We start from the raw sequence: 12,680 nt of genomic DNA, 5'->3' as shown, positions 1-12,680 counted from the left end.
GCATATCCCTAACTCTTCCTCTGTTTCCAGATCTATTTCTGGGAGTTCCAGCTCCAGAATGAGACGGAGCGGCTGCGCACGCTGTTCCTGCCGGAGCTCGGGGTGAAGCTGAAGAACCTGACGGGCTACACCACCTACATGATGAGCGTGGCGGCCTTCAACGCTGCAGGGGATGGGCCCCGCTCTCTGCCCACCAGAGGGCGCACTCAGCAAGCAGGTGAGTTGCACTGAATCCAGATGTTAGGAAGGTTTATAGTTATGGTTTAAAAAGGCATAGACTCTCTATTTCTTTACACTTAACTGCCCTTCCCTCTGTCCCCCTACTGTTACTACTACAGATTATTCAACCAGAATGTGCTCATGTGGTTGTGTTGACTCTAACTCAAGGTTAAGAAAAATGTACAGTCAATGCTTTTATCTTGAGTCAATGTTACACAAAACTACAAAGTGCTACTAGAGCTTTAAGACAAATAACTCAAGAGTCGATCCTCCCATTTCCCTAAGAACATTCTCACTGAGGAGCTTTGGTCCCGTGAGATGCAGCATGAGAGATCACCTCCTCCAGGACAGGCCTCGGGGGTGGAAGCCCAGTGACAGCAGAGGAGCAATGAATACAGAGCACATGGGGGGGGGGACACATGTAGATTAGCTTTTTGGCTGCTGCTGCACAAAGACGTCTGTGTTTACCAGCGAGTGAGAGTCCCTCCTCTGCGGTTTCAGCACAAAAATGGTTTTACAGTAACGTCTTTTCCCGCCCCCTTGAAGGCTGTGACATTGGTGAGGGGTACAAAGTGCTGAGAACTTAAAAACACAGGCAGGAATTTTGGCTGCCTGCACCGCGGGGTAGTGGGAAGCGAGCCAGCGCAAGCTTTGGTGAATTCTATGCAGAGTTGTGGCTAAATCCTGACACTTAGCTGGATCTGCGATGGGTCAGCAGGCAGAATTCTCACAGCGCTCCATCAAGGTCACAGTAACATTCTTGTGTCTATTTGAGGCAGATTTTTCCTGACGCACTTCCCATTTTTTCCCATAAATGTGAGCCACAGTTGATGCAAAATATGTTTTATTGTTGCTCTGATAATATGATAAAAAGCTCCTTCATTGCTGATCTCATAATATTGTTGTTTCATATCATCTAGCATCAGTTTTTCACGAATGTGTCAAATTGCTTTCCTTGCTTTGAGCGCTGCCTCTGGATTCCCGCCGTGCTGTTTCTTTGTTGACTGTATAATTTCCCCTCGTGTGCGTCTGTAAAAGAGGCAACTTAACAAATTGACAGTGGGGCTAAATTACTATTATGACTTATTCAAACTCAAAAGTCTCCTGAAGAGCAACGTCAAGAATAAGGGACATAAATATTGCGGAATTCAAATTTTATTTAGTGGTTTATTTAGCTGCTATTTTCTGTTTCATCGTGATTTTACAAATTGTATTTAATGGTCACACATCCAGGTCATTGTAGATTTGCAGTTGAGTTTGCAGATTGCAAAGCCTCAGAACTTTGAGGAAATCCAGCTGCCTTCACCTCTTCCCCCTCTTTCTCCTCCCGAAGCCCCCAGTGCTCCCAGCTTCATCCACTTCAGCGAGTTGACCACCACCTCCGTCAACGTGTCCTGGGGAGAGCCCAAGCAGCCCAACGGCATCATTGAGGGATACCGCCTGGTTTACGAGCCCTGCACTCCAGTCGATGGTGAGAAACCGGGCCTGGAGCCTCGTAACTCTGCCATGGCTTGACATTCCTCAGCTGGCTCCCTCAGACACTGATTTACAACATCCAGCCTCATTACTGTGTTCCTTTTAACTCGCGCTGCTTAAGCTCACGTGCTAATCTGCCACAGATGAGCATAGGCCCTGCAGTGGCATATATGGCCCGGCTGATAAAAAATATGTTGGAATGCTCTGGTGAGGATTTGCACGGCTTCCTCTCACACTAAGAGAAACATGGCTAATAGCTGGCTGAGTGTGGTTGCCTGGACCAGATTGTGAAGTAATTGAGAGCAGAGGTGGAATGCTGAGCAGGGGCTGCTGTGGTCCCACGGCTGTCCACTAATGGACCCCGAGCAAAGCTAAGCAGAGCAGCAACGACAGGGAATACCAGTTGGTCTATTCGAAAAAGCGCTCAAGTGTCGCCTCCTGTCTGGAGATCAGAGAAGCCGCTTGCATAATACACCTTTTCCTGATAAATATGCATTTCTGTTATATATGTGTGTGTGTGTGCGTGCGTGCGTGTGTGTGTCTCTGACAGTGTCTCGTCCTCTAACTCGTGGTCACTGTGAAGTTGTCTTCGTGCCTTTGTGTGTCTGAGCAAAGCTTGGCTTTTTTTCGCTTGTAGAAAGCAGCATCTAGAGTCTTAGTGTTTCCTGTACAGACTCCTCTCCTCGCACTCCAGGTGTCAGTAAGATAGTGACAGTAGATGTGAAGGGCAGCACCCCCTTGTGGATGAAGATCAAAGACCTGGCCGACGGCGTCACCTACAACTACCGCATCCGAGCTAAAACGCTCACTTACGGCCCCGAGGTGGAGGCCAACATCACCACCGGGCCGGGAGAAGGTGCTTTTCCTAACGGTCATGTAAATTTTCTTATTTCTTTTAGTGGCTCCTTGACAGAACGACACTAACCTTGCTTTTTTTGTTTATCATCCCAAGGAGCCCCGGGCCCTCCTGGAGAACCCTTTATTTCTCGTTACGGCACCGCCCTCACGCTGCACTGGACGAGTGGCGATCAAGGTCGTGCACCCATCACAAGATACGTCATTGAAGCCAGACCCTCTGGTGAGCCAGCTCTGGAGTTCTTTGTTTCTTTCCTCCGTGAAGATTGCACTGATTGTTGATGTGCTGACATGTTTTATCGTCTTTAGATGAAGGATTGTGGGACATCCTGATCAAAGACATTCCTAAAGAAGTGACATCCTACACACTTAACCTGGACATGCTAAGAGAAGGGCTCACCTATGACTTTCGAGTAATAGCGGTCAATGACTACGGATATGGATCTCCCAGCGCTCCTTCCCCTTCCATATCAGGTTAATTGTACTTTAGTTAGAATTAATCCAGCACTGTGCTAATTATACAAAATAATGTTTTATTTAGGTCTTAACTTGTGTTATTTGTGTTTTCAGCCCAGAAAGTGTCTCCCTTCTATGAGGAGTGGTGGTTCCTGGTCGTGATTGCCCTGGTTGGCCTCATCTTCATCCTGCTCCTTGTGTTCATCCTCATCATCCGGGGCCAGAGTAAAAAATACACCAAAAAGGCAGATTCAGGTAGGAGACCCGGCTGTCTGCTAAACTCAGCGCCAGCGTTTCTCTTTCTCTGTGTTTCTGCAGCTTAAGCTATCGACTGGATTTCGTCTTCCTCTCAGACAGCGCTGCTGAGAATTGCACTTTAATGATTGCACCACCGAGGTCTATTTTCCAAGATGGAAGTGTGAAGGTTCACACAATTAGACAAATTACCTGTTTTCCAGTACATACTTTGAAATGACGGGCAAGAGATGAGAGTAAAAGGTTACCAGCTGAAATAGGCAGATGAATAAACATTATTGTTCATGTTTAACTGCGGCGAGGATCAATACTGGGATTAATGGCTTGGCAGCGGTTTAACGCTCAGGTCATTAGTCAGGCTGAGAGTAATTATATAAATACAGCACCAGTGGCTTTCACACCACTGAATCAAGAAGCCGATTTTCATGGCTTCGAATTATCCCAGGTGACATTTCTGGAGATAGAAACTCTTTATCAGCGTTCTGCATTCAATCCCCCCGAAAAAATGAGGACAGGGGAAGTTAATCAACATTAGTGGATGTATAGTTCATGGTCAGATGACAGCTAATTCGAGTGTAGGGCACTTTTTGGGAATTGGTCTGGAACTGCTCAGAATAGACGGACGTGGTGGTATGAGAGGAAGGAGGGAGACTTGGGTGAAAGAGTGAAGGGTCGGGTCAAGTCTTCTTAAATCTCCTACTAGCCGTTCTTTGGCTCAGTCAGTCTTTAGCGTGGTGCCAGGGTTACCAGGGTCACTGAATGGGGCTTGGCAAGACCAGTTCAGACAAGGACTGTGTTTGTGTGGGGATACAAAGAGGGTCTCTTAGCCCCTCTCAGCCCCTCCCCACTTTTCCCAGCCGTGAAGATGAACTGACCCGCTGGCGGCTGGTTGTTTTTCCGAGAGGTGAGGGACCGGACAGTGATGATGATGATGTTGATCTACCGATGAAGTCAGAGATGGCAGCTTTCGATGTTGTTGTGACATGTAAATTGAGGATGAAGTGATTAATGAACACGGTTGTGACAGTTCCCTTCCGCAAGGCAGGGTGTGTGTGTGTGTGTGTGTGTGTGTTCATGGGTGGGTTAAATGCTAAGGTCAAATGTTCAGTCTTCCTCTTCTTCTCCCTCTTCTGCTTCCTCTTCTTCTAAAATCCATGTGTACAACTATTCCTCTGGTTTGACAAAAAGTACCCATGTGCATGTTCAGGCCTGAAGCTTTATTGTGTAACTATGCTCAAGACCCGAAGATCACAAATCACTTATTTTATTCCACGACCATTACAGTGTCGTCCTCCTACCCCTGTCCAGGCAACCACTCCAACTGCACAGCGCTGCCCCTGACCCACGGAGAGATGGTGCGCCTGGACGAGGGACGCTTCCCGTCCCTGGAGCTCAACAACAGACGCCTCTCCATGAAGAACTCCTTTTGCCGCAAGAACGGCATCTACACACGGTCAGTGCCATCAGTCGTCCGCGACGGTCAGCTGATCATCGCGTTCATTTCCTGCAAGGGGAAAAGATTCCACTTCATAAATAATATTGTTCACTCCATTCTGTGTGAGTTCCCTCTTCCAGCTGAGTGTGTAACGCGTGATACTGACAGGAATTAATAATGTAGTGTTTTGTGTCCCCTCCTTCCCTCACAATAGTCTGTCATTCTTGAGAGAACAAACCGGGCCTGGAGGAATCCAGCTGCTGATTTCAGCCTCCTTCCGCTGCCTTGTTGATATTCAGTGTTTGTGTGAAGCAACAATTTATATAAGGGGGCAGCACAATACCAGCTGATTAGCATTCATGAGCTTCTGCATGGGCCCTTTGTCCGTCCGTCACCGCTTCGGAAAAAAGGGGGCGCTTATGGGTCAGAGCCGGCCATTTTCACATTGGCCCCGAGCCCAGAGTTTCTCTCTCAAGCGCCGGCAGTGTGAGAACGCGTCCGACAGCCCACCGGCCGGACTTTGGCGAACTGGCTCTTTGGTCATGTTTGCTTACACGTTAGATAAGAGGAATTTCGCAAACGCTGCAGCATGAGAAGCAAAAGGAATGTTCCACGCAGAGCCGGGGGTCACACATTGGGTGACTGCACGGGCGGATGGTCATGTGGTTGCTTTGTGGGGTGGGGGGAGTGGGAAGGGTTCAAAGTCTGCTTCGTGTCATTGCAAAATACAACATGATTTTCGCTTTAGTGTGCATGTTATTGTTGAATCGGGGGTGGAGGAGGGCATCGAGGGCGGGGGAGTCCCTGCAGATTTTTCCTTGACCGTGGAGGCCAAAGAAGGGGATCAAAAAAAGGCCTTGAGATCCTCCCTCTCTTTGAAGGGCTCCTCTCTGGTCCTGTGCTCTTTACTAATGATCTGTGGACGGAGGAGGGAGAGAGGGAGGGCCCCCCTTGGGGATTATTTGAAAGGGTGAGGAAAAGAAGGATGAATCAGTCAGATAAGGCAGAGGGGAAAACATACAGTGCTACTAAATAATTCAAAGCTCCCGGGCAGCGTTTTGGGTGTAGGTGTGATAGGAGGTAGGAGCATCCATCACTCCTCTGTGCACATGAGGCCCCGTGTTCTTCTAATGTCTGACACAAGCTTGACTGAATTCGGAGTCGATATATATTTATATTAATTTTTTTCTCACAGTCCTCCTCCGCACGTCGTCCCCTTCAACCCAGAGGACGTGTCCCTTTGTTGTGTCTCAATCCCTTCATAGCCTTTGCCATGTTGTGTCTTCTGAGCTCCCTGATCTTGGCATTTCCAGGGACTTAGCTCCTGCACACATCTCAGTATATATATATTATTTATTTTTTCCCTTGAGAGGTCGTCAGGGTTGTCTGCTTTATGCTCCGGTATTTAACTTGACATCCCAGAGTTTTATGCTTGTCTCTTTTGCCCCCACGTACAATGTTTTCCATTTGGAATCATTTAAACATTTACTTTCATGCCATTCCTTGTTTATGTAATTCTTTTTGGACATTTTTTTCTCTAAAGCCAGCGGAGCAAAGTCTTCCCTTAATGCTGCGTTTAGCCTGAGCTACACACTGAGCCCACTGATGTAGCTTGGTGATGTGAAGATAGTGGTCTGGTCTGACAGTCCCATGCAATCCAAGCAGACCTTGAACACAGCAGCAGTCATCGCTGCACAAGAAGGAAAATAATTGCCTGCACAGATGTTTCTTGCTGCCTCACTTTTACAGACTGGATGACTGGAGCCAAAAGCAGCTACGGGTCTATTTACTTGACCTGCACTCCTAAAAGAACTTCATAATACTCTGAGAGCTCAGGGCCATGCTTTGTTACACAGCCTTTCTGCCGGATGTCTAAATCTACAGCCGACGCAGTATGTACAGCCTTACAGCTCTAATCGCCACAAAGAATCCTTTCATGGAGATACTCAAGTTTAAAATGAATTCTGTTTGAGCATCTCACGGTTAAAGTGAGTTCATGCAGAACTCGTCCGTCCCCCCCCCCCCCCCCCCCCCCGTTGATGCTCCCAGCAGACATTTGTTAAAGATCTGGATCAGGGAAATGGCAAAAGAGTAAAACCACATGTAATATCTTCCCTTAGTGTTCTGTTAGTGGCTGCCAGGGATGAATATGTGCATGTTGAAGTAAATTATCAGCACTCTTCAATTTTGCCTGAAACCAAGGAGGGTATGTTTGCGCCCTTTTGCGTTAGTTTTTTGGTTGTTATGTTTGTTTTTAAGCAAGATTACGAAAAACAACTGCTGGACAGATTACCACAGCAATTTGGTGGAAGGAAGAGGAATCATTTTGGTGCACACCCGATGAGGGGGCGGATCCAGTTATCTTCTTTATCCCTTTTTTTAATATTGCGATATTTTTTGTTGTTGTCATTTTCACAGATATTGCAGATATATTTCTGCAGTTTGATTTAATTTAAGGGGACTGTTGGGCCTTGATGGAGATATGTGCTCTACTCGTCAGTCATGTGAAAGGTGTCAGTCACAGGAATGACAGGGCTATTATATATAGCAGCATTTGTCGAAGAGGAGAGGGTTTCCCAAAGCAAAAGATGCAGATGATGATGAAATGAACCATTATGTTTGTCTTATTTTGTGTATTGGATTTATTTCTATACGCACTCTTCGTTTTTTAACGAGTCGCCTGAAAGCTCGGTGCTTTTAAACAAACCCCCCAAAAATTGCGGTAAAGAAAAAATGATAATAAATGACAAGCGGAGGGAGAAGTAAGTTTGCGCCGAAAGTGCGCCTAGCGTCGAGGGTGGTGGGCAAGCGAGCCTGGCGGTGTATTGTGGGAGAGACAGGAGCAGCCACGGACCGGAGAGGCACACAATATGTGCTGGCTCTCGCCGAAAAGGAGGCAGTATTCTTCCGGCCAAATCATGTAATCCCTTATTTTCTGTCTTTTGGGTTAAATCTTTCATCAACACTCTTTCTCTATCTCCCTTTTACTTCATCTGTACAGTTCTCCACCAAGACCCAGCCCTGGAAGTCTGCACTACTCAGACGAGGATGTCAGCACTAAGTACAACGACCTGATTCCTGCCGAGAGCAGCAGTCTGACTGAGAAACCCTCCGAGATATCGGACTCCCAGGTGAGCAGTGGCCCTGCCTCGCAGCCGGTGCCGTCTCCGTGTCTGGAATCGGCAAAAAGATATGAATTAGAAAAAGTGAAATTCAGAAAACTTATCACAGTGTTTTCCCTCGTGGCACAGTCGTGTCTATCATCTCGATAACCTCCACTGTTTTTTGTCACAATCACTGCTTTGCTAGATGCATAAACTAGATAGCTGTCTAATTAAGAAGCAGAATAAATTAATGACAGTCAACAATCGGTCTCGAGTGGATCACCTCAAATTAAATATCCTGTGTGAGCACAGGCCAGTCATGGCTGACATTTCCGGCCTCGGAATTCTAATACCGACTGCTCTCGTGGGAGAAAAACTATTGAGCCACTTCTCACGTCTCATTTGGAAGATCTTCACAACTAATTAATTTCCCACAAACAGGAAATGCCCTGTTAATCTGGCCTTCTGAGTCTCAGCTCCTTATGTGATCATCTCAAGAGCTCGGTGTGTGCGTGTGTGTGTGGGTGTTACTGCGGGAAAACAGGGAGGTCCAATGAAGGGAAAGGGAGTGTAGAAGTGATGATGAAGAGGATGATGATGGATGCCGAAGACAGAGAATCTGACTGCAGCAGATTCTGAACATCTGTATTCCCACACTCTCTCTCCGGGGCCCCCTGGTCAATTTATCTGGTACCTGCACAGTCGAAACATTGTTCGCTCCCCTTTGAACAAACACGGCTCTCCAGGGAGACACAGACGGGTGTTATTCTTTTCCTCTGTATTGCCTCCCCCTGTTTACCTGCCACTTGTGCAAATAAATGGAGCTTCAGCATCTGTTAGGCTGGAGCGTCTCAATAGAGGCGTGGATGGGCAGGCACTTGTCAGGCACACAGATGCACCAAGTGTGTGATGTTTTCTCCGTGAGCAGTTTGCTCTGTCTCGCTTGTTGTTTAACTGTTTGTGTTTCTCAGCCTTTACAATGCACAAGAGCCACCCACACAAACATTACTACATTATAAGACTGAGTGTTTAGTATGACGACAACAAAAAACTTGTTAACCCTGCAAACGTTATCTCTGTCGAATTCTAGGATGCTCTCGTCTACACTTATCATATCTGTGCTCCACAGAGCAACGGGTGAGGTCCTCTGTGTGAAATAGACGAGATGATCTGCCCCTTAGGATCCCACATGGATTCATAGATTTCCTGTTGTCTCTCTGTAGATGTTCCCTGCTGTGACTCAGTAGCTTCATCCAAATGTGTATGTTTTAGCTTTGAAACATCTAAAATCACTTTTGCTACGTTAACACCTGGCATTTGGAAACAATGATGCAGGCAACGACTCCACTGCCAGGTCTAAATGAACAGTGTTGACTTTTACACCAAAATTTGTTATTAATACTATAAAAAAATTCAATTTGACTCCCTTTCTTTCCCTCTGTTATGTTATGTTCAACGTCACAAAGTTGTCCGAACCAGAGCAGCTCTCTAACCTTGCTGTCTTGCCGGTGTTGCACCTCGGACAATGCAAGAAAAGAAAGAAATCAATAAAGCCGATAGAAACCTGTTTCTACTGCAGAGTTGTTTGACCTCGGAGTGAATGCAGAATCGTGCGATACATATATATTTAGGTGTGTTGAGTAAGGACAGAGATTATTTCTTATTTAAAGTTAAAATGCTTCACGAACACATACTCAGTGTGGATGTAGCCAGTGTTGCAGTAGAATTAGCCTTGATTTGTGAACGTGTGAATGTAGCTGCCATTATTCTCTGTAGTCAGAATCCTAAATGTCTGCATTTGTTTTCCACTGTGTTCGGTAACTGCGGTGATTTCTAACTCTGTTTCCACGCCGGCTCCCAGGGCAGCGACAGCGAGTACGAGATGGATCAGGGCCGACAGAAGACGCACTCCTTCGTCAACCACTACATCAGCGACCCCACCTACTACAACTCGTGGCGGCGGCAGCAGAAGGGCGTCTCTCGGCCACCGGCGTACGGCTACTCCCAGCCCGAGCCCCTGGTGGAGCAGGAGCCGCGGCAGCAGCCCCCGCCCGTGCCCCCTCTGCCCCCTCTGCCCCCTCTCCTGCCCCAGAGCGCCCCGTCCCCGCAGCCACAGTGCCAGGGCCAGGGCACCCTGTTCAGGCCTAAGGGAAGCCGGACTCCCACCCCCTCCCTGCTGTCCTCCGAGCCCCCCAGCCAGCACAGCACCCTCTACAGGCCCCCCAGCAGTCTGGGCTGTGCCGCTCAGGCACCTACCGCGGGCTTCTCCTCTTTTGTTTGACACACGGCTCTCCTTCCAATGACAACAGGACCCTGAGGACGAGTCTCTGATTTTGTTGTTGTTGGTTTATTTGTATTTCAATCTTTCTTTTTGATCCTTATTTTTTTTTTTTCTCAGCTCTCTCTTATTGACGGAGTTGTTGCTCAATATTAAGCATTGCAGGCATCTTGAATAGCGCTTTCTTCTCTGTAAAGAGTGTGTGTGTATGACTGTGTGTAGCGCGTATGGTTGGTTTGTCCATGTAATATATATTTCATGAAAAGACAATCATTTGAAAGTTTATATATGCGTCGCTTGAGTAAATTTATTTGACGGTTCAACAAGACGAACAAGGGATGAAAAGAACCTGAGGTTCTGAAAAAAACAAATCCTTGTTTTAAAAAATGCTGTATCATTGTTTAATATGAGAGCTTTATGGAAAAAAAACACCCCCTTAGAACGATAGGTTATGGACCACTTGGCTTGCTGAGACTGAACAATGGAAAATCCACCTCTGATGGAAAACTGTGATGTTTGAGGAGAGGACAAACGTAAAGTGAGAAATGGACTCGGACTTGACGGGGGGGGCAGTCGGCTGCCTCGGAGCTTCTCACTCTGCCTGATCATCGTTACCTCCACCAAGGGGGTTTTCACACGTGTCTGTTTATCTGTCAGCAAGATTATGCAAGAAACTGATTAGCACCAAACTTGGTGGAGTGATGTGACGTGGTCTGAAAAAAAGAACATTACATTTTGGGGCGGATTGGGATCATTGACTATGACTTTGAGTTTGTTGCCCTGAAGTCTGGTGTATGTTGTTTGACGTCGGCCTCTGCCGAGGTACGAGCTCTCTACTGAGTGCCATCCTAGTTGGAACTGCATTGTGTGTTTACTGTATGTACTTGTATTATATCGTTTACAAGATATTTATATCAATCAGCTTCAGACATTTCCAGAACATCACTAGTGACAATGTTATGAATCACATTAAAAGCATTGTGGCACCTTTTATAGTAGTCTGGGGAATATGTCAATTGTGTGCTGGTGTCCGTAGATATACAAACTTAGACAACTTTATTAACATGCTTTGGTTTGCCTTTGTGATCACACACAGAATATAACACAGGACCAAAAGCACAAACCTTCCTCTTCTGATCACAATCACACCAAACATAGTGCTATTAATAGAAGTGCAAGAACAACTCACTTTGATCAGGTTCCTAAGACACAAGGAACAGCAGCAGAAAATGTGATGAATTGAATGAGTAGATCTCTACAGCGCTCAAGACAAGACAATCTAAATTATTATTTAAATTTTCACAAAAGTGACCAAACCCAAAAATTATTTCCTAAGTTTCCGTTACAACATTATTTGAAATTTGGAAAAAATCTCATTGGTATTTTTCTCAATTTGTTTATCAGGCTAAAGAAAAGGCCAGCTCATAGACTGTGTATAAAGATCCTGGTGGCCGGCTGCAGTATAGGCCATGACTCATGCCTCCTCTATGTAAGTGGATGGGACGTGGACCAAACTAAAACCTCACAGTACACGTGAAATAAAGTTTACTCACAGATAGCTTCTATTATTTTAGGTCTTTCAAATCACACCAATGTTTTTCCCAATGCAAATTTTTCACAAGTTTTGTTTTAATGAGTTGTTCAATCATATAAAACCGGGGTCTGACATCATGACTGACAGCGGAAACTGACTCACGATTGGCCGAGAGCGTGTATCGACAGGACCTCCAGTGCGGTGGCTCCATCCCCCAATCCACAATGGAAGATGGCGGCGTTCGTTTTGGACGTTTTGGCTATGAGACATTTTCATCTGTTTCTATATACAGTCTATGCGCAAGCGGGACTCTATATCTATGTTTACTAAAAAACAGCTTTATTAAAGGACGGATATAAACAAGACAAAGGTATTGTCTGTGCAAACGGACCACAGAGGGTTGTGTTGTGATATTCATTTAAAGTGTGACATGGCATTGAACCGATGACTAGAAATGTGTTTTATGCTCGCAGTGCACGCATATACAGATGTTATGATGTTTTCCGCACCTTTGAATATGCTGGTTCTTTACTCCACTGGTTCCTCTCTTATACTGCTGTGCTGGAATTGGACCCCTTAGTGTATAAGACACAAGGTCCACAAGGTCCAGAAATATCATCTGTCTAATTACCCATGTGAACATACCTGTATACATTATTAAGGAAACGTTATGGACCTATTCATGGTGGCTCTCTAAAATAAAATACTCTATTTTTTAAAGGCTTTCTTCATAGGAATATTGTAGATTACTATAATCCAAATTTGGCAAAAAGAAAGGTGTGATTTTTTTAATTCATATTCGGCATAAGAGAGGATTAGCAAAGCTTTGAGTTTCTGACCCCGGAGACAAGTGTTTAGCACAGACAGACAGTTCTAAGTAGCCCTATTTGCATAGTCTGGTAGGCAAAGTGATTATAGGTGACATTTGATCCTACAGGGCAGAAATAACCCGATTCTCTAAGCCACAACAGAGACCTGATTTGGGATGCACGAGAGCACGGTTTGCAGGGGAGAATTTGAGGAAGAACCTGATCTGGTGCACGCATGCTGAAAAGCTGGGGGAGGGCA

At 45.9% G+C, this 12,680-nt stretch overlaps 1 protein-coding gene across 1 annotated transcript in view; it reads left to right on the top strand.

Moving 5' to 3' along the window:
- sdk2a (sidekick cell adhesion molecule 2a) overlaps nt 1-11,069 on the top strand; it is an 86,542-nt gene extending 75,473 nt beyond the window's left edge. The window contains exons 37-45 of the mRNA XM_053444401.1: nt 31-217; nt 1,553-1,690; nt 2,369-2,551; nt 2,648-2,773; nt 2,860-3,024; nt 3,121-3,261; nt 4,570-4,714; nt 7,698-7,827; nt 9,662-11,069. Of these exons, the coding sequence (XP_053300376.1) occupies nt 31-217; nt 1,553-1,690; nt 2,369-2,551; nt 2,648-2,773; nt 2,860-3,024; nt 3,121-3,261; nt 4,570-4,714; nt 7,698-7,827; nt 9,662-10,081 (1,635 nt within the window). The 3' untranslated portion in view covers nt 10,082-11,069. The remainder of the gene's footprint in view (nt 1-30; nt 218-1,552; nt 1,691-2,368; nt 2,552-2,647; nt 2,774-2,859; nt 3,025-3,120; nt 3,262-4,569; nt 4,715-7,697; nt 7,828-9,661) is intronic.
- The last annotated feature ends 1,611 nt before the right edge of the window (nt 11,070-12,680 follow it).

This window comes from Pleuronectes platessa, chromosome 16 (genome assembly GCF_947347685.1).
Source record: "Pleuronectes platessa chromosome 16, fPlePla1.1, whole genome shotgun sequence".
In the NCBI taxonomy this organism is placed as follows: domain Eukaryota; kingdom Metazoa; phylum Chordata; class Actinopteri; order Pleuronectiformes; family Pleuronectidae; genus Pleuronectes; species Pleuronectes platessa.
This window is presented reverse-complemented; position numbering and strand designations above follow the sequence as displayed.